The following is a 23,022-nucleotide window of genomic DNA, read 5'->3' on the forward strand; positions in this document are numbered from 1 at the left end:
AAACCATTAAACTTTGGTTACATGATAAATCACTCAAACCTAAAGGCTGTAAATTCAACCGAATGCCTAGGAATTACAGTTAGGAACAACTTAAATTGGAAAGAACACAGAAAATGTTTGGGGGAGGGGGGGGGGGGGCAAACTGGAGATTATGCTTCATTGGCAGAAAATGTAACGGATCTACTAAAGAGACTGCCTACACTACTCTTGTCCATTCTCTTTTGGAGAACTACTACGTGGTCTGGGATTCTTAAAAGATAGGATCAACAGAGAACATTGAGAAAGTTCACAGAAGAGTAGCATGTTTTGTATTATTGTGAAATAGAGAGAGAGAGTGTCACTGACTTATGCTGGATTTGGAGTGGACATCATTAAAACAAAAACATTTTCTATTGAGATAGAATCTTCTCATTTCAACCATCAGCTTTCTCTCCCGAATCCAGAAATGTTTTGTTGATACCAACCTGCATAGGAAGAAACAATCATCATAATAAAATGAGGGAAATCAGAGCTTGTACAGAAAGATATAGCTGTTCGTTTTGTCCGTGTGCTGTCCGAGCTAGCGGAATAGTAGAGAATTTTGTCAGAAGAGACAATTGTATAACATCATACAACAGCAAAGAACCAGCACACAGTCTGTGTTGACAGCTTTGCCGAACAAATCAGCTGACAACTAGTGATTAGAGTTTATTGATGTCTGTTGCTGCAAGGTTTTCAACAATTTCAGTACATAGACATCTGTAGTTGTCTGTGAAAATCACTGAAGTTACATAAAATGCGTAATGCGAAGTAGCTGGTTAGAAGATAAGAAGCAGTAAATGGTTGTATTCCACTATACTTACAAAAGTTGTAAAATAATTTTAATAATTGTCAGTGTGGTTTCAGTTGCCTGAGACTGCAGTCGTGTGTGTGAGTTGCATTTTTGTGTGTGTGTGTCTATTGTTGACAAAAACCTTAATGGCCAAAAGCTTTAATTGTGAGTCTTTTTGTTGTGCTTATCTGCAACTCGGCATCTCCGCTATATGGTGGGTGGAAACTTCCCTTCTCAGTATATTGTTACATTCCATCCTGGATTTTCCATTGTTTGATTTTTGTCAGTGCGATTAAATTTGGGTCATAATTTGGATTAAATTGATACTGGTCATAATTTGTAGTCAGCAGTTGCTACTTCTGCCTGTTAATGTAAACTTCAGTCATTCCACATACGTGGAGGCTTTCCTTCATGAAGGTATTTATGGAGTATAATGTGTTAGTGAATAAATGAAAGTAAGTTCTCTTGCCGTTGAAGGTTTGACTTTTCTTTGCGTATTTTTTCGGAAAACACGAAAAGATCGTTACTTCGCGAAGTCGCGCTTAGGCTTAAATTTTGTAAACGTGTTTGTTTCTTGTTTCACGGTAATTTAACTTGGGTCCTTTGTTGTTCTTAATATATATTAATGACTTGCCATTCAATATTCATGAAGAGGCGAAGTTAGTTCTCTTTGCTGATGATACAAGTATAGTAATCACACCTGACAAACAAGAATTAACTGATGAAATTGTCAATACTGTCTTTCAGAAAATTACTAAGTGGTTCCTTGTAAACGGACTCTCACTGAATTTTGATAAGACACTGTACATACAGTTCCGTACAGTGAATGGTATGACGCCATTAATAAGTATAGACCTTAATCAGAAGCATATAGCTAAGGTAGAATATTCCAAATTTTTAGGTGTGTCCATTGATGAGAGATTAAATTGGAAGAAACACATTGATGAGCTGCTGAAACGTTTTGAGTTCAGCTACTTATGCAATAAGGGTCATTGCAAATTTTGGTGATAAACATCTTAGTAAATTAGCTTACTACGCCTATTTTCACTCATTGCTTTCGTATGGTATCATAGTTTGGGGTAATTCATCACTGAGGAATAAAGTATTTATTGCACAAAAGTGTGTGATCAGAATAATAGCTAGAGTCCACCCAAGATCATCCTGCAGACATTTATTTAAGGATCTAGGGATATTCACAGTAGCTTTTCGGTATATATACACTCTTACGAAATTTGTTATTAACAACCAAACCCAATTCAAAAGTAATAGCAGTGTGCATAACTACAATACTAGGGGAAAGGATGATCTTCACTATTCAAGATTAAAGCTAACTTTGTCACAGAAAGGGGTGAATTATACTGCCACTAAAGTCTTTGATCACTTACCAAATAGTATCAAAAGTCTGGCAGATAACCAACAAGTATTTAAGAAGAAACTAAAAGAATTTCTGAATGATAACTCCTTCTACTCCATAGAGGAATTTTCAGATATAAATTAAGGGGAAAAAAATTATTAAAAAAAGTAAAAAAAATAAAAGAACAAAAAAAATTAAAAAAAGTTGTTATATTAACTTCAGTATGTTGTTAAAAACTTAATTATGTCATGTACTGGAAAATTTGACTCGTTCCACATCATTACGAAATATCGTATTCATGATCCATGGAACTAGTATTAATCTAATCTAATCTAATGAGCACAGATTTATTTCTTTACTTTAGTTAATATTTTTCAGGTACAGTGAAAACAAACTGCACAGCAGGAAGTTGAAGGCAACTACTCAAAGCAACTAAAGAAAATGTCTGAATCAAATGCTGTAACACAGCTAAATGTTGAAGGAGAAAGTGTAAGAAAGAATGAGAGCAGTGATTCAAAAGAATATTCTTCTCTTACAAGACATCCAGAAGCGCCGCAGGCAGAAATAAGCAAAGGTTAGTATGCTAATCAAATAGAAATTGGTAGCTATGGGGCAGCAAACAAAGAAAACATGAGAACAGTGGTAGGTTTTTAACACCATTAAGGTTAAATAGTAGAATATAAAATTCAGGTTTTTCAGAAATACTCCATGAAAATAAGATCATATTTCATTCCTTCAAATAGTGTTTTTATGTTTGAATGTTAGGTATCTGCAATACATATTTCATTGTAACGCCACAACCATTACCAATACAAATTTTAAACGAATAACATTACTGTTACAAATTATCCTCTTCTCATCTGATTGTTGTTTGATATTTTTTCTATAATACATGGTGTCCCACTTAAACCTCCCTGATTTCAAGGACCTAAGAGAGAAAAACCACAGTAGATGTGACAATGAAAAATGCACCACATTGTAGAGCATCTCAAAGAATTTATATTCCTGCGTCAGAAGTGTCAAGTATTGTCGCCAGAGTGCACCATGGTCACATAAGTGATAATGGCGACTCCACAGCAGCGCGCGCAAGGAGTAGTGTTGTTTGCAGAAACAAAATCGCCGATTACTGTGCAAAGAAATTATCGCCATGTGTGTTTGAATGCGATCCACCTGATGTGAAAACAATTAAGGAATGGTATAGGAAGTTTCTGGCAACAGGAAGTGTTCTAAAACATTCTGGCAGTGCACGTTATGGAGATTCAGAAGAGACAGTCGAGGACATCAAACGTTTCTCAGAAACCCACATAAGTCAATTCATCAAGTGTCTAAGCAACTTGATGTACCTTGATCAACATTGCATCGTGTAGTTCAGCAGCATCTTTCTATGTATGCGTACAAAGTGCAAATTCTGAAACATCTTATGCCAGACGACAAACCATGCCGACAACAATTTGCTGCGGATATGCTGCAACGTATTGATATGGATGCCAGCTTCATGGAAAGATGTTTTTTCTCAGGTGAGGCAACCTTTCATGTATCCAGAAGGGTTAATAGGCATAAAGTTTGGATTTGGGGTTCGCAGAATCTGCACATTGTCATTGAACATGTTCGTGATAACCCTAAACTAAACGTCTGGTGTGGGCTAATGCACAACAGGATTGTTAGACCGTTCTTTGTGGAACAAACAGTAAATGGGTCACTGTATCTTGAAATGTTGGAGTAGTTTGTGTACCCTCAGATACAAGACTTGCAACGCAACATCATTTTTCAACAAGATGAAGCTACGCTGCATTGGTCAACAGCTGTTCGCAAGTTCCTGGATAGGAAATTTCCCAATCGTTTGATCGGACATGGAGGACGCATTGCCTGGCCACGACGATCACCAGACATTACGCTGCTTGATTTCTTCATGTGGGGATTTGTGAAGGACAGCATGTATGCAACCAAAGTGGATGATATTCCTTCGTCACGACATTGTATCACTAATGCGATTGCAACAATAACAGAGGAAATGTTACAAAGAACTTGGCAAGAAATTGAATATAGACTCAATATTCTTCATGCTGCAAATGGTTCACATGTAGAGGTGTAGTGATGATAAATAAATTCTTTGAGAAGCTCTACAATGTGGTGCATTTTTCATTGTCATATCTACTGTGGTTTTTTCCCCTGTGTCTTTGAAATCAGGGAAGCTTGTGTGGGACACCCATTTTGTATGGCAGTGCTGAAATTTTTACCTGGCTTAACCGCAAAGGTGGAAACCAGCGAATTCATTGCAATGACAGTTACATGCTGGGACAGAAACGGCTGTGGAAAAAGTGGAAATGGGGAAGTGAGCTACTCAAGCCTTGCATGCTTGTTGTGATCGATGTCCAGCTGTTCCTGTGACCTAAATTTTGGGCATCGGCTTAAATTACATGCATCAATACCAACAAAACGGCTTTGGTGGCAGCTCTCATCAACATCTTGGGCAGTGTTGGATGCAGGTTGCATCTTCCCCCTGAAATTGAAACTCGCAAATCACATTTATTGATTGACAGACAGCATTATAGCATTGGGCAGTGACACGGCGGCTGGCACTGGGTCATTGTTCCCACAATGTAGCACTGTGCGAGGGCGGCAGAGGTGATGGACGTGTCCGAGCGGCCTCATGCAGCCAGCAGTGATGGTGGCAGCAGCTCTCGGTAGATTGGGCTGTCAGCCCAGACGAAATATGTTAAGCACTCATCTACTGTCACTCAGAATAAATGTCCACACAATGGTTTCATGCATCTGCTCATGTCTTAGTAATTTGTATGCAGCACTTCAAAGCTGAGAGTGAATTTGGCATGTCACTTCTGGTGCCAGTTTGTACAACCCCTCGGAGGTGTAATCAGGATAAGAAAGCAGTGTAATCAAGATTGGAAAGTGATGTGGGCATGTAATTAATACACGGTACTCAGGTTTAGAAAAGGAAACCATGGGGCGGGGGTTACATGATGAGGGTTGCTAGGGGAACAAGAGAACCTAATTCCAGTGGCCCGACGCCCAGCTTGAAGAAGAAGCGAAAATTATAGGTGAGTAACTAAGCCAGCAAGACTTTTTCGGTCGTGGTGTTGAAGAGTCCTTAGTCTCAATCGTCAGGTGATACGGCGAAGTGATTTTGATTGACAAGGCTGCTTTACTGACGATTTGGCCTATTCTGGCATGGACTGGTTGATTGTCACATCATCTGAAACTCAATGGACTAAAAAAGACTGCCTCTTTCCAGAATTTAAATAATAATAACAATATTATTATTACTCGTATTTGGGGCCTGAGGCCCCATGTATATCTCATTGTTCTCTTCTGTGTTAGTGAGTGCAGTGTCACTCTGAGGAGCCACCGTCGTTTCCTCTGTTCGTTCTGATGTGGCAATTCTTCTTGAATTGGCAGCAAAAATCATAAACAGGAAAAGAGAACACACACAAGAAGGAAAAAGCCATTTAATTATTTTCAGTAAGTTTTCTTTTTTAATGTAGATCTCAACAGACACCCAAAAATCTTTTGCGCAAAATTTCCAGGGTTAACTGTAAAATTTTTCTGACTGATACAAACCAAAAAGCACAGAAATTAATAGGACAAATGTTATACAACACATTTAGGATGCACTCCATTCTTCAAACTAACATATTATTCTTAAAGGGGTTTGTATGGTCCACATTCTAGTCTAGCAAGGGCCAGGTTTTTTGGTCAGACCAATAGACTTTGTTTCCAGAAAGAAAACTTGTTGAAAATGATTAAATGGATTTGTCATTATGTTGTGTGTGTGGTTTCTTTATGACTGCAATTTCTGTGACCAACTAGGGTATATCGCCAGAGACCACATCTGCTATCAACCACAGTGTTTGGTTTTTCCAGTTGTTAGGGGCAGGTGTAATTGTAGGAGTTACACTGGTCAAATTGCTTGTCGTGCAGCATTGCAGTGTAAATTAACAAAGCACCCTCTTTACAAATAACTCTTTAAAATTCAAAAGTTTGGGCAGGCTGTAATGTAGGAATTCCAAAGTTTTGGCAGGCTGAAGACCTTCAGTAAAGTAATTAGTGACATCACTTTAACTGTGCTATTCTCCTTGAAAATAGCATATGATCTTGGTACTTTGGGTCATAATGACTTGATTGGCAAAACTCTAGGAGATTAAAATATTATTACATGAAATTTAATATAATTCGATCCTTGTTGGTATAGAGCCTGATATGGAATAGTCCCGTGTTTGTATCTATCTCACAATAGCAGTGGCTATTGCATTTTGTAGCAGTCATTTCTTGTCTTCCGTGCACGGAGTAACAAGAAGTCTTCCTAGATCCTCGAGGAATATTGTTCTTTTGAGAAGAATATTTATTTTCAGCTCTGGATTGATTTCTTTCCACAGTGCAAAAGCATTGTAGGCAGTGGTGTCAAGCATATTATAAAATAAAATTACAGGCCAGTGATGAGTATTTTCCTCGCATGTTTATGTGGCAGTAAGCTGGTAGTGCATTTCAACTGCACCTTTTGTAGCATTGCAATCTAATATAACTTTTACCTTTTCATCTTCTCTGTTGCTGATTTGTGCTCCTTTGAACAGCATACTTATTTTTCTTTGGATTCTAGTAAACTATTGTGGTATCTTAATCAGAAACAGAATTCTGAACTGTGGATGTCTTGGCATAACTTACAGTCTTGTTTTTCCTGAGTGTACCCAACATTGTAACCATTCTTTTGAGATATTGGATGTGAAAATTATTGTGTGTAAAAGAATTACCAAATACAACATTCTGTTCTCTTAGCTCATGACAGATACATAACGACACGCATGCCTTGGCTTTTCTGAAGTGGTACACCAGGTGGTTTTTCTGTGTAGATTTGTATTTGCAGAGCATTCGAACTAGCACTGTTGCACAGTGTCTGCATCGTTATCCCATAGTTGGTGGGTTTGCTTGGAATATATTGTTTGGATAGTGACCCCTAAAGCCCACCAGTTGCTCATCAACAACATTTAATTCAGGATTACAAAATTTTGCAATTATTTCCAGCCATTGAACCTTATAGGTGCTAATTTGTCGTTCGTTCTTTGCACCTGCCAGTCAGACTTTTCATCAAAACATGACACTGGAGAAATGTGAAAGAACATCTTTATGACATTGTAGCAGGAAAAGTTGATCTGCCTGATTGTGGATACTATTAGCTGCCTATTGATTCAACATACGATTAAACACCAGCAAGCAATAATACACCAATATATGCTTCTAAACTAAATTCATCTAAATCTCTCCATTTGTCACCATACACTCTTTGGCCTTCAATATTAGTCATTTGCAACAGAGTAGTGGAGAGAGTTTTGTTCATAATTACTTGAAAAGCAAGTGGGACCAGCTGTTTCTTTCATTTTGTTTACACTGAATGCCTTTCCATTATGTGGAAAGGGTACCAAACTCCGACCGATGCTTGTACCTTTCAATTTAACTACTTCTACAGCCTGCAAATTGCCACTACCAACCTCATTGTCTGAAGCAAATTCTTCTGATTCTGATGTAAGGGTGAGTGCTATCTTCATTAGTAAGGTTTTCTTCTTTTGAAATGTCCTCCCCACTATTAGATCCTACCCCCATGAACCATGGACCTTGCCGTTGGTGGGGAGGCTTGCGTGCCTCAGCGATACAGATGGCCGTACCGTAGGTGCAACCACAACGGAGGGGTATCTGTTGAGAGGCCAGACAAACATGTGGTTCCTGAAGAGGGGCAGCAGTCTTTTCAGTAGTTGCACGGGCCACAGTCCGGATAATTTACTGATCTGGCCTTGCAACACTAACGAAAACGGCCTTGCTGTGCTGATACTGTGAACGGCTGAAAGCAAGGGGGAACTACAGCCGTAATTTTTCCCGAGGGTATGCAGCTTTCCTGTATGGTTGAATGATGATGGCGTCCTCTTGGGTAAAATTTTCCGGAGGTAAAATAGTCCCCCATTCGGATCTTCGGGCGGGGACTACTCAAGAGGATGTCGTTATCAGGAGAAAGAAAACTGTTGTTCTACGGATTGGAGCGTGGAATGTCAGATCCCTTAATCGGGCAGGTAGGTTAGAAAATTTAAAAAGGGAAATGGATAGGTTGAAGTTAGATATAGCGGGAATTAGTGAAGTTCGGTGGCAGGAGGAACAAGAATTTTGCTCAGGTGAATACCGGGTTATAAATACAAAATCAAATAGGGGTAATGCAGGAGTAGGTTTAATAATGAATAAAAAAAATAGGAATGTGGGTAAGCTACTACCAACAGCATAGTGAACGCATTATTGTGGCCAAGATATACACGAAGCCCATGCCTACTACAGTAGTACAAGTTTATATGCCAGCTAGCTCTGCAGATGATAAAGAAATTGATGAAATGTATGATGAGATAAAAGAAATTATTCAGGTAGTCAAATGAGATGAAAATTTAATAGTCATGGGTGACTGGAATTCGAGAGTAGGAAAAGGGAGGGAAGGAAACATAGTTGGTGCTTATGGATTGGGGGAGAGAAATGAAAGAGGAAGCCGTCTGGTAGAATTTTGCACAGAGCATAACTTAATTATAGCTAACACTTGGTTCAAGAACCATAAAAGAAGGTTGTATATGTGGAAGAATCCTGGAGATACTAGAAGGTATCAGATAGATTATATAATGGTAAGACAGAGATTTAGGAACCAGGTTTTAAATTGTAAGACATTTCCAGGGGCAGATGTGGGCTCTGACCACAATCTATTGGTTATGAACTGTAGATTAAAACTGGAGAAACTGCAAAAAGGTGGGAATTTAAGGAGATGGGACCTGGATAAACTGACTAAACCAGAGGTTGTACAGAGTTTCAGAGAGAGCATAAGGGAACAATTGACAGGAATGAGGGAAAGAAGTACAGTAGAAGAAGAATGGGTAGCTCTGAGGGATGAAGTAGTGAAGGCAGCAGAGGATCAAGTAGGTAAAAAGATGAGGGCTAGTAGAAATCCTTGGGTAACAGAAGAAATACTGAATATAATTGATGAAAGGAGAAAATATAAAAACACAGTAAATGAAGCAGGCAAAAGGGAATACAAACGTCTCAAAAATGAGATTGACAGGAAGTGCAAAATGGCTAAGCAGGGATGGCTAGAGGACAAATGTAAGGATGTAGAGGCTTATCTCACTAGGGGTAAGATAGATACTGCCTACAGGAAAATTAAAGAGACCTTTGGAGATAAGAGAACCACTTGTATGAACATCAAGAGCTCAGATGGAAATCGAGTTCTAAGCAAAGAGGGGAAAGCAGGAAGGTGGAAGGAGTATATAGAGGGTCTATACAAGGGCGATGTACTTGGGGACAATATTATGGAAATGGAAGAGGATGTAAATGAAGATGAAATGGGAAATACAATACTGCGTGAAGAGTTTCACAGAGCGCTGAAAGACCTGAGTCGAAACAAGGCCCCGGGAGTAGACAACATTCCATTAGAACTACTGACAGCCTTGGGAGAGCCAGTCCTGACAAAACTCTAGCATCTGGTGAGCAAAATGTATGAGACAGGCGAAATACCCTCAGACTTCAAGAAGAATATAATAATTCCAATCCCAAAGAAAGCAGGTGTTGACAGATGTGAAAATCACCAAACTATCAGTTTAATAAGTCACAGCTGCAAAATACTAACGCGTGTTCTTTACAGACGAATGGAAAAACTGGTAGAAGCCGACCTCGGCGAAGATCAGTTTGGATTCCGCAGAAATGTTGGAACATGTGAGGCAATACTGACCCTACGACGTATCTTAGAAAATACATTAAGGAAAGGCAAACCTACATTTCTAGCATTTGTAGACTTAGAGAAAGCTTTTGACAATGTTGACTGGAATACTCTCTTTCAAATTCTGAAGGTGGCAGGGGTAAAATACCGGGAGCGAAAGGCTATTTACAATTTGTACAGAAACCAGATGGCAGTTATAAGAGTCGAGGAGCATGAAAGGGAAGCAGCGGTTGGGAAGCGAGTGAGACAGTGTTGTAGCCTGTCCCCGATGTTATTCAATCAGTATATTGAGCAAGCAGTAAAGGAAACAAAAGAAAAATTCGGAGTGGGTATTAAAGTCCATGGAGAAGATATAAAAACTTTGAGGTTCGCCGATGACATTGTAATTCTGTCAGAGACAGCAAAGGACTTGGAAGAGCAGTTGAACGGAATGGACAGTGTCTTGAAAGGAGGATATAAGATGAACATCAACAAAAGCAGAACGAGGATAATGGAATGTAGTCAAATTAAATCGGGTGATGCTGAGGGAATTAGATTAGGAAATGAGGCACTTAAAGTAGTAAAGGAGTTTTGCTATTTGGGAAGCAAAATAACTGATGATGGTCGAAGTAGAGAGGATATAAAAGGTAGACTGGCAATGGCAAGGAAAGTGTTTCTGAAGAAGAGAAATTTGTTAACATTGAGTATAGATTTAAGTGTCAGGAAGTCGTTTCTGAAAGTATTTGTATAGAGTGTAGCCATGTATGGAAGTGAAACATGGACGATAAATAGTTTGGACAAGAAGAGAATAGAAGCTTTCAAAATGTGGTGCTACAGAAGAATGCTGAAGATTAGATGGGTAGATCACATAACTAATGAGGAGGTATTGGGGAGAAGAGGAGTTTGTGGCACAACTTGACAAGAAGAAGGGACCGGTTGGTAGGACATGTTCTGAGGCATCAAGGGATCACAAATTTAGCATTGGAGAGCAGCGTGGAGGGTAAAAATCGTAGAGGGAGACCAAGAGATGAATACACTTAGCAGATTCAGAAGGATGTAGGTTGCAGTAAGTACTGGGAGATGAAGAAGCTTGCACAGGATAGAGTAGCATGGAGAGCTGCATCAAACCAGTCTCAGGACTGAAGACAACAACAGCAACTATTAGATGCATTGCCTATTGTTTCTAATTCATTATCAGACAGGCAGTATTTGGCTATGATAAAAATACACCACTATTTAGTGCAAGAGCTAAAAATATAATGTCTTCCTTTAATGCTCAGTCGGATGTAACGTCTTCAGCAATACAGTGTCTGTTGTTGCAAAGCAAGCAGTGGACTCCATGGTTATGTTAACTGATATATGTGTGGATTGGATATAATGGATTGTAAACAAGTGTATAAATGAGTATTTAAAAGCAATTGGGTCATTATGATCCAAGGAATGCAAGTGTACATATTTCAGTTATTAAAAAACAGGGTCATGTTTTTCAACAACGCCGGGGTTTCTAAGAGGTAATTACGAATAGAAACAAATACATAAATTTACAAGCACCAGGCATTAACCTAGTAATAGAAAGATAAATTTATTGTCGGGTCATATTGACCCAAGGACAACAGCAGAGTTAAGTAAAAGACTGTGTGGTGGCAGTTGAGCCTGATCTCTGATGTACCATGTTGCCGTGAACCCGATCTACGATATTTAATTTCACATTTCATTCTTCAAGGTGCCAAGGAATTCTCATTGTTGCTGAAATGTTCCAGCAATTGTAACTTGTGTATGTTTTGTTCGGGTAAACTTGAACTAAAACATCATTATGACAGCCACTACTCATCTGCCCTTTTCTTTTTTGGGTCACTCATATCCTGTCTTCATATAGAGGAGCAAAATGTCAGCAGATGTGACACTCCTCAGCATAGAATCTCCAAAAACTGTAGATTCAATAGTAATGACAGGTGTTCTCAAATACTTTTATAGCACTCACCCTTAAAATTTTCTAACCAACCACCTGTTCCACTGTTATGGTGGTCCGTGGAGTAGGGAAGTTAATTTACTTTACAAAATTTGTAAAGCAGTGTTACAGCTAGTCAGTGCATATAATACTTATAACTTATCAAATGCTTTGTCAAAATTTTATGAAAACCTAATGAAACTGTTTTTAAAGCCTCTACTGCGTACCATCCACCATGAAAGCTGGAATGCGGAATAGTGTGCGGTAGGGTCAAGATTGACTACCCTGCAGCTCTGTTTATATTTTGTATTTTTGTTTATTTTTCCCCCCTCAAAAGAGAGTTGAACCATTTCATGCCTTCCAGAATTATATAGGAATCACTTGTCTATGTGGGACAGGATTCTCTCTTTCTTTCATGCAGCACGTCCTACAACATGCTTGATTAAAAACTGTTTCTCTTAAAATGACTTAGGGGATAACTATTAACTGATGAGAGGATTTTAGTTATAGGAACAGAAGCAAAGAAAAAATGCAAAAATGTTTGTTAACACTAATGCCTGTAATTACTAATATTTGTGAGACTACCTCATACATTTGTCGTCTCCATAGTTTGCTCCACAGTGTACATAAAGTCAAACACAGTAATTTACCACAGAATCACTTAGCATCCTGAATATTTTTTAACTATCTTCAATAGTGATTTTTGTCGTAGATATACTGTACTCACCATTAGTACAGATTTGTCCAAATAAGACTTATTTAACTTTTATTTGTGAATTCAGCAACATAGCTGTAGGTCTTAGGACAGATGACAAAGAGGGTGATTTGAAATTGTTGACAGATTGTAAAAGTTGCAGAAGTAATTGAAATACATTTCATGAAAACACTTGTGAAAACCAAGTAGTGATGAGTTGTGAGTTACTGTAATTGTTACAGATTTCTCAATTTCACAGAATGGTTTTGGCCGAAGGCTACAAATATGGTAACCCCCAACATAATTTGATGCATCCTCAGACAGGTTGCTGTTACCCTGAAAATGTGTTGCCAGATGTCATATGACGTAGGTTGCCTGTTTAAAGATATATTTTTTTTAATTAATTACCACCATATAAGAAACTTGTTAGGTCATATGTAAACCATTTTCCTCCTTTCCTAGGTTATGTTCAAATTTTCTTTGGCCGTTGATGTTATTATGTTTGTGACTGTATGCTGTCTATATTCTTGATATTTTTCTTTGCTTCTAAAATACTACAACCACATTCATGGCACTCTGCCCCAGCATATCATTTCTTTAATCTATTGTGTTGTAGTTACTACTTTAAATATCCTACAACTCGTGTAAATTACTATAATCTTCAGTAAATGAAATTACCTTTTCAGTTATCCATTGCATATCATGTGCAGCAAGCTGTATGGATCCACTGACTGACAGTTGCTAACAAGATGCAAAATGTTATGTCAACAGCTGGTTCATGTGGTTGACAGTAATTTGCCAGGTGCCACATACTATAGTGCCACTGGCCATATGTTGCTTTATTTTACCCAGATGTTGACTATGTGGAATTATGCCTTTTGACCAAGAAACATTTCACCATTTATTGAAAATGGCTCATAAGTCAAAACCAGCACACCTACTGAAATATTTTGCACTAGTATTGGACTGTCATAAACTTTGCAGCTGAAGCGTAAACAAGATTGAAACTTTTGCTAGCTTTCAAGCAAAAGGTTAACAAGGATTTCAATCTCTTTATATGCCTGTTGACTGCTCGATGCCTCCATTGTTTGGTGAGTGATTACCGTTCCACTATTTACATTCCAGTCAGGATTTTGCAGCATCATATTAATAAATCCAATTTGTTAGATGCAACTCTGTTTGCACATAAATTAAAGAATTGGAAGACTGTGACTGATGGTAATTGGCAAGCTATTGTATAAGTCACATTTTCATGACATTTTGTAGAAGCTGGATGTAGGTGCCCCAGTAATTCACCAAAACATGTTTACTTTGCATGCATAAATTTTTTGGTGTCATATGGGGTAGTAAATTGGAAGGCAATGTTTAGCAAAAAATTAGCCATCAGGGTCATACGTGGAGTTGTGCATGATGAATTGGGAATTCGGAGTTGTGCCTGATTAATTGAGAATTGCGTTAGTTGTGGTGACATTATTAAGTAATATTGGAAAACCTACTACATACTTTTTAAGGCATTCACAAGAGTTGACAACTGTTTGTGACAAAACATTTGTTTTTAACCCAAGTAGATGCTTTTGTGGCAGACAAATTGTTCTAATATAAAAACAAAAAAATCAATTTTTGCCAAAATAATTTAATTATATAGATAAAAAATCTACTCACCAAGCATTGGCGGGAGAACACACACATAAAAGAAGGTTGTAATTAGTCAAGCTTTTGGAGCTAATACCTCCTCCTTCAGGAAGAAGGGTTGAGGGAGGGAAAGGAAGAGGGTTGAAGCAAAAGGACTGGAGAGGTCTAGGAAAAGGGGTAGATTTCGGGAGAGCCACCCAGAACTGCAGATCAGGGGAGATTTACTATATGGAATGAGAAGGAAAGACTCTGTATCGGACGAGATTTGAAAACCTGAGAGCTTAAAGGTGGAAGACAGGGTAATATACAAGACAGACGTTACTGCTTCAACATCGTGCATGAGTTAATAAGAGTTAAAAGCTAATTGCATTGTACGTAACAGAGGTGGGAGGGGGTTGATGAAAAATAGATGGGTAAGACAGTGAAAGATGTAGAAAACTGAAACAGAGTGAAGAAAAGAGTAGTTACTGTGAAGAAATGCTGAAGTGGAAGAAATTAACATAAATTAAGGCCAGTTTGGTGGCGAGATCCAAGGACATGTTGTAGTGCTAGTCCCCACCTGGGGAGTTCTGAGAAACTGGTGTCTGGGTGAAAAATCGAGATGTTGCATGTGGTGAAACAGACACTGAAGTCATGATTGGCATGTTTTAGAGTGTGCTCTGCAACAGGATATTGTGTGTTCCTATTATATACCCTCTGCCTTTGCCCATTAATCCTAATTGATAATATGTTGGTAGTCATGCCAATGTAAAGGCTGGGCAGTGTTTACATAACTGCTGATATGACATGCCGCTTCACAAGGGCTCACCTTTGCCAGTTACAATGTGGCTATAGGTTGTGGTAGGAGGGTGCATAGGGCAAGTCTTGCACGGTCACAAGGATAGGAGCCATAGGGTAAATGGGTCCAGAAGGAACATAGGATTCTTCAAGAACATTGAGGGAATTGGGGCGGTTACAAAAAGCTATTCTAGGTGTGGTGGGCAAAATTTCAGTCAGGCTAGATCTCATTTCAGGGCATGATACTAGGAATGCATGGTGTTATCACAGTAGCTGATCAGTACATTCCAGACCAGGATAATTCAGTCACCAGTGGTGTGCTCTGAAGTTGTTCTTTGGAGGGATCAGCAGTACCAGGATTGGATGTGATGGCCTGGGAAATCTGCTTTTGAAGTGGAATGATGTACCTGCAGTGAAGACTGAGGTGAAAATGGTGATGTATTTGTGTAAAGTTACCTGTGGAAGTGTACTGGGATGTGGCAGGAACAGGATAGTGGGTTGTAGCATCGAGAGTCTGTCGCTTGAATGGAAAAGGGAGAGGAGAGAGGCAAGGAAGGGAAAGGTTTATGAAAGTGTGCTGCTGTTGTAGCAACCATGTGTGAGGATGGAGTGGGAGCAGGTAAGGGGATAGAGGCAGATGGAGACAGGGGCTAGAGAGACTGGAGGCCAGAGGGGTCACAGAAACAAGGATATGTTGTAGGTAGAGTTCCCACCTGCGCAATTCTGAAAAGGTGTAGTTGGTTTGAGGACTCCAAATGGCCCAGTCTGTGTCCCAGTTATTGAAGTTAAGCACATAGTGTTGTGTGACATGTTCACAACAGGATGGTCCAGCTGTCACTTGGTCACAGTTTGGCTATGGCCATTGATCCGGACAGACAGATTGTTGTTACCATGCCCCCATAGAGTGTGGCACAGTAGTTGCACCTAAGTTGTTTGGCCTCATGATTGCTTTCACAGATTGTCCTGCCTTTATTGGGGTAAGGGATGCCTCTGACAGGACTGTAGTGGGCAGTTCAGGCTTGCCCACATGAAAGGTCAGCTCCAAATGGTGATAAAGAGACAGCAGAAGCACTCAGTTGCCCCTGCACAACATTGTATGCCTCAGTTCAACTACTTCACAGTCTTTGTTATCTGCGTTCTTCCCATCAACAACAGATTTTCAGAATTGTGCATCCCGGAATTGCTACAAAGATAGCCCTTGTTCTCATAACACCTGCATTGACATAGATACTGTGTGATCCACTGTACGGCGTGGAGGTTACCCCTTTGGCCTCAACCTCTACTAGTCCCTGTCCTCAACCTGCCTCTACCTTCTGCCACTCCAGCCTCACACACTTGCTGTCCCCCAAACATACCTGTGTGGTCCTTCCCCCTCTCTCCTGTCACATCCTCCTCCCCCCCCCCCCCCCCCCTGCCTCCCAGTCATCCTTAAGCTGTAACTAACAGCCCACTGCCCTGTTCCCTCCACATTTTTGCACACACACTGCGCACTTACACAGGCAGCACTATAGCACCTTTCCCTACCCATACCCTGCTATCCTTCCCCGACCTGTGCCTCTTTTGTGTCCCTACTACGCACCCCACCAGAGTTGGCTGCTCATCACATTTGGGCCTCAGTGTTAAGAGACAACAGTGGCCATGTGGTGTGTTTGTGTGTGTGCGTGTGCATGCGCGCACTTGCATCTGAGGAAGGACCTTCTCTGATAGCTATTTGTATTTTTAAGTGTACTTTACATTTGCCTGTGTTTCGCTCATTACCTCCTGTGTGTGGTGAGTAGTAATGTATTGACGTATCATATTGTTTTTTTCACCGTGTCACAGAAAATTTTTGTGTTGTTGTTGTGACATATTTTAAATTTTTGAAGTTTATACCTCTCGTTTGACTTAAAATGGTAATGTTGGAGATGTAACATTAATATGTTCACATTTGCAGACTCAAAAATTGATGAACTTATTGGTTCAGTTGAGAAGATATCCCTAGGTGATGAGCTTCAGCACCAGCTCGATGCCTTGCAGTGCCCATTCACTTGGGAAATGAAAGATATGCTGATTCACAAATCGCCAGTAAATGTCATAACGAGGTATTGTATTTGCCGTGCACAGGCATAAATGCTGGTATCTTAATTACTTGTAATTTTCACAGACTGAAATAAAATCATACATAAACTCAGAGAGTTGATGACAGGTACTTCGTGTTTTTGCAGATGTGGTGATTAATGGGAAATAGTGAGGTGGTGAGTCTTTGACGATAAGAAATGCTACGTGTGAAGTACTGTTCATTAAGTAAAAGCTGGCCTCAGCGTGAAAGTTGGCTTGAAAACCTCAGTGATTTTCTAGTTGTGTTCCTATTGGAGCTAGTATTACTTTCCCTTCCCCCCTTCCTTGGAAGTGACTTACCCAGCCAGTTACAATAATATCTATAAAATGGGGTATTTGCAATAATATTAGATAAGTTATAGACACTAATTTGCCAGTGAACCTTCTTTGGCTGTTTGATATGAAAAGACGTTGTTGGTTTCCATGTCTTCTGGCAGGTATGGTTCTTAAAGTAAATGTTTTTGAAGCTAGCTGCAAGACAGTTAAAGGTACAGTTCAACAATCTACTATATAATGTAAAACAGATGGCTTCAGGTTACACAGAACCAGGGCTGTAAATGAACATAATTCGTGCATTCAAGTAATGGAAATTGTTGGTATAGATTCCGACTCACAGTAAAGATGATACATTAAGTTGCAGACAGACACAACATAAAGACTGTCACACATTTAGCATTTGGCCAAAGCCTCCTTCAGAAAGAAAATATTCCCATAAGCAAGCAAATCTCACACTATCTCCATTAGCTTGAACTGGAATGCAACCGTCACGTTGAGCGGGATTCTGGAGTTGGGCAGGGAAGAGGGAGGGATAGCAGAGGCAGGGAGCAGAAAAAGAGGGGAGCAGGGAATGGGAATGACAGGCAACTGCTTTGGCAGAAGGCAGCATACAGTGAGGGTGAGGGGATGGGAACAGGGAGGAGGTTATAGGACAGAGGTGGTGGAAACTGTTGGATAGAGGGTGTGAGCGCTAGGTTGAGGCCAGTATAATTTTGGGAGCAGAGAGTGTTGCAAGGATAACTCTCATCTGCACAGTTCAGAAAATCTGGTGGTTGAGGGGAGGTTACCATCAGGTACGAGTTTTGCATTTCAGTTTTCCAGGATGTGGCAGAGAACCTTTTTCTGAATGACTCGTCTTTTTGAGCAAATCAACGGTTTGTGTATTGGGTAAAGTAAACCACCATAATGTAAGAATTTGAAGGTCGCAAAAGCCGCCATTGAACATGAAAGAGTCTCGCTGAAACTGAATGTATTTTGTGGAGGAAATTGCGACAGAAATGTTATGCTGGCCTTCTTTGAATTTTCTCGATGTAGTCCGTTAATCCTGTCAGGTAAGGATCTCAGACTGTGCAGCAGCACTCCAGAAGAGGACGGACAAGCGTAGTGTAGACAGTCTCCTTAGTAGATCGGTTACATTTTCCAAGTGTTCTGCCAATAAAAGTCATTTTTTTGGTTTGTCTTCCCCACAACATTTCCTTTGTGTTCTTTCCAATTTAAATTGTTCGTAATTGTAATCCATAGGTATTAAGTTGAGTTTACAGCCTTTAGAGTTAAGCGATTTATAGCGTAATCAAAGTTTAATGGATTCCTTTTAGAATTCATGTGGATGACCTCTCACATTTCTTTATTTAGGGTGAGTTGCCAATTTACTCACTGTTCACATATCTTTTCTAAATCGTTTTGTAATTTGTTTTGATCTTCTGATAAGTTTACTAGATGATAAATAACAGCATCATCTGTAAGCAACCTAGGACGGATGCTTAGATTTTCTCCTAAATCATTTATATAGATAAGGGACAGCAGAGGGCCTGTAACACTACCTTGAGCAACTCCAGAAATCACTTCTGTTTTACTCTGACTTTCCATCAATTACAACAAACTGTGACTCCCCCCTGACAGGAAATCACAAATCCACTCACTATATTCCATAAGCATGCAATTTCACGGCAAGCGGCTTGTGTGGTGTAGTGTCAAAAGCCTTTTGGAAATCTGGTAAAATTGAATCCATTTGAAATCCCTTGTCAGTAGCACTCAACACTTGCATGTTTGTAAAGAGCTAGTTGTGTTTCACAAGAACAATGTTTTCTAAATCCATGTTGACTGTGTATCGATGGACCGTTCTCTTTGAGATAATCCATAATGTTCGAATGTGTATATGTTCCAAAATCCTGGTGCATATTGAAGTTAATGATAATGGGCCTGTAATTTAGTGAATTATTCTTACTACCTGTCTTGAATATTGGTATGACCTGTACAACATACCAATCTTTGGGTGCAGATTTTTTGTCGAGCAAGCAGTTGTATATGATTGTTAAGTATGGAGCTATTGCATCAGCATACTCTGAAAGGAACCTAACTGATGTACAGTTTAGATCAGAAGACTTGCTTTTATTAAGCGTTCTTGATTTGAATTCCAGAATATTTGCTCTGTCTTCTTTGTTGAAGGGATTTTGAAAGGCTGTGTTTGGCAACTCTGCTTTTGCAGCACTGTCGTCAATAGTTTTTCCATTGCTATTGTGCAGAGAAGGCATTGACTGCATCTTGCTGCTAGCATATTTTACATACAACCAGAATCTCTTTGGATTTTCTGCTGTGTTTCGAGACAAAGTTTCATTCTGGAAACTATTATAAGCATCTCGCATTGAGTGTCTGTAAAAGATTGCCAGTCTTGGAGATTTTGGATTCATTTAAGTTTGGCGTGCTTTTCTCATTGTTTCTGCAACAGTGTTCTGAACTGTTTTGTGTACCAAGGGGGGACAGCTCCGTCGTTTGTTAATTTATTTGATATCAATCTCTCAATTTCTGTCAATACTATTTCTTTGAATTCAAGGCACATCTGATGTATACCAACATTGTTGGTTTGGTAGGAGTGGAGATGGTCTCTCAGTTTGTCTCTCAGGAAGGCATTTTTATCTGCTTTTTTGAATAGATATATTTTTCGTTTATTTTTGGAGGATTTGGGGGTTACAGTATTCAATTTGCTACATCAACCCTGTGTTCACTAATCCCTGTCTGTTTTGATGCTCGTTGTTAGGTCAAGATTATTTGTTGCCAAGAGGTCAAGGTGTATTTTTACAACCATTTACTATTCGCGTGGGTAACTGCTTGAAGTAATTTTCAGAGAATGGGTTTAGTGCAAGTTCAGATGATGTTTTATGTGTACTCTGTTTGTATTTTTGCCAACATATTGAGAGTAAATTAAAGTCACCACCAACTATAATTGTAAAATAACAGAAAGTTGTAGTTGCAAGGTCAATGTAATAATTTTTTTTCTTTGCGAGTATTATTTACCATCATATAGTGGTTACTTTCTGAACTACCCTCATATTTTTGGCAGTTGCTTTTCGTGATCACTTTTCACTCTGTCTCTGTTTGTTATGTTTTCTGACATCTTTATTTTGATACATTCCTTAATTATGCTGTCCCGGAAACTGAGTGTTTGCACCATGTTGCTGGCCTCATCGTACTTCATTTCATGTTTATATCCGCGGCAATATTCGTTTGACAGCTGATTAGACCTTGATCATGGATGTAAGTAGTTATTTGACTTAAGCCATCTGCATAACTTACTAATTGGGAGTACAGAGGTGCCTCTAAATCATTAATGTAGACCAGCAAAAGGAAAGGGCCCAATATGGAGCCCTGAGGTACACGTTTTATTGTTTCATAGCTGGATTGGAAATGTTTGATCTGATAATTAATTTCATAATTCAGCTTTGTACGCTGCTTATGATTGGTCAGATAAATGATCAGTAGTTTTATGGATGTGGCATTTATATTGTAAGTTGGCGGCATCTCATTCAAGACGCGGAGGAGGCTCTACCGTCAGCTATCGAACGTACTGGGTGCAAATTGCTGCTCATGTCAGCGTGAATGACACCTGCCGCATTGGTTCTTAGGCAATTCTCAGTACCTTCCAGCTGACGACCAGTTTGATGAAGGCAGTTACCACTGATGATGCAGGCTAAGCTCATTATTTGTGCATCATACCCAGAGTTGATTGCGATCCTTTGGTTTGGAGCAGAGTGGAAAGTCTAAACCAGAGGCTCAGACGATTCTGCGATGGTATCTCACGTAAATTTCTCTACCTCCATTATTGGGTGGAGAGTTGCACTTTTTTCAAGTGTACCTTCCACCACCCCCTTGGGATCAGTGATGAATTGCTGGCTGATATCGAAGAGAGCTCAGCCACATTATTCTCGGAGAATGCTCATCCTCACAGATTGGAAATAGAAAAGGGTTATATGATACAGGTAAACTGGAGGAACATCCATGGTGAGGTCTCAGAATTAGTGTTCCATATTAAAGATAATCGTGTCCACAGATAGTATTAGGAATAGGAAGTTGGTTGCAGCTGGAAGTGAATAGTAATGAGATACTAGCTTCAGATTTGAATGTTTATCATAAGGATAGTCCGTTAGAAAGTGAGCTTATGGCCAACAAGGCTTTTGTTAATAATATGCTATACACACACACACACACACACACACACACACACAAGCACACGCACGACCACAGTCTCTGGCTACTGAGGCCAGATGGTGAGCAATAGCGCATGATGGGAGATGCAACTAGGTGATGGAGGTAAGGAGAAGGCTGGGGTGGGGTTGGGGAGGGATAGTGGGGTAGGGTTGGTGGGTTATTGCTTGTGGGAACATACAGGGACAAGGTGGAGACAGGGTAGGGCAGGTAGGTGCAGGTTAGATGGAGAGGGGGTGGGGAGTGGAAAGGGGAGAAGTAAAAAAAAATCTGAGGGTGTGTTGGTGGAATAGTGGGCTGTGAAGAACTGAAATGGGAACAGGGGTGAAGCAGTCATTGAAATGAAGAATGTGTTGGGCTGCGTGCTCAGCAGCGGGGTGGTCCAGCTGTTTCTTGGCCACAGTTTGTCGGACAGATCACATGACTAGTTTCATAAGTGACCCTACCTTTGATGAGATAAGTGATTGGACTGGAGTAGGTGGTGGTGGTGGTGGTGGGAGGATGTATGGAACAGGTTTTGCATCTAGATATATTACAGGGGCGTGAGCCATGAGGCAAGGGGTTGGGAGCAGGCATTGTGTAGGAATGGGCAAGAATATTGTGTAGGTTCAATGGGTGGCAGAATACCACTGTGAGAGGGGTGGGGATAGTGGGAAGACATTCCTCATTTCAGGGTGCGATAGAGGTGGTCGAAACCCTGTCAGAGAATGTGATTCAATTGCTCCAGTTGTGGTGGTATTGAGTCATGGGGGAATGCTCCTTTGTGGCTGGATGGTGGGACTTGGGGAAGTGGTGTTGACTGAAGAGAGAAGGCATAGGAGATCTGTGCTTGTACAAGGTTGGGAGGGTAAGTACGGTCTATGAAGGCCTCATGGGACCCTCAGTATATTTCAAGAGGGACCGCTTGTCATTACACATGGTGGCTACGCTATATGGAAGGGATTTCTTGGTATGGAATGGGTGGCAGCTGTTGAAGTGGAGGTTTGCTAGTGGTTCGTAGGTTTGATATGGATAGAGGTACTGATGTAGCCGTCTGTGAGGTGGGGGTCAGCATCAAAGAAGGTGGCTTGTTGGGTTGAATACGTGCTTGTTGAGTTGAGTGGGACCGGATGAAGCAAATCGAGGAGAAGGTGTTGAGGTTCTGGAGGAATGTGGATAGGGTGTCCTCACCCTCGATCCAGATCACGAAGGTGTCATCAGTGAATCTGAACCTTTAGGAAAGATTCCTGTAGTTGGCCCATGAATAGTTTGACATAAGATGGTGCCATGCAGGTGCCCATAGCTGTACCCCAGATTTGTTTGTAGTGAATGCTCATTTGCATGTTGAGGGATTTGGGGAATGATGGTGAGGCAAGGTTCAAGATTAAGAAATTCTGGAAAATTAACAGGGGGTGATTGTGGGCTGTGGGGGTGGGTCATGGTTGGATGGAGGAGTGAACTGAATCAGGGAGGGTTCAACATTCGTCATAGTCAACGGCTATGGGCACCCACACGGCACCATTCTGTACCA

General features: G+C 40.2%; 1 protein-coding gene across 4 annotated transcripts in view; it reads left to right on the top strand.

Annotated features, from left to right (window-relative positions):
* LOC124605325 overlaps positions 1–23,022 on the top strand; it is an 84,364-nt gene that overhangs the window by 6,948 nt on the left and 54,394 nt on the right. For all 4 annotated transcript variants that reach the window (XM_047136927.1, XM_047136928.1, XM_047136926.1 and 1 more), the window contains exons 2-3: positions 2,544–2,739; positions 16,873–17,020. In XM_047136927.1, coding sequence (XP_046992883.1) covers positions 2,607–2,739; positions 16,873–17,020 — 281 coding nt within the window. In that variant the 5' untranslated portion in view covers positions 2,544–2,606. The remainder of the gene's footprint in view (positions 1–2,543; positions 2,740–16,872; positions 17,021–23,022) is intronic.

This window comes from Schistocerca americana, chromosome 3 (genome assembly GCF_021461395.2).
Source record: "Schistocerca americana isolate TAMUIC-IGC-003095 chromosome 3, iqSchAmer2.1, whole genome shotgun sequence".
NCBI classification, from domain to species: domain Eukaryota; kingdom Metazoa; phylum Arthropoda; class Insecta; order Orthoptera; family Acrididae; genus Schistocerca; species Schistocerca americana.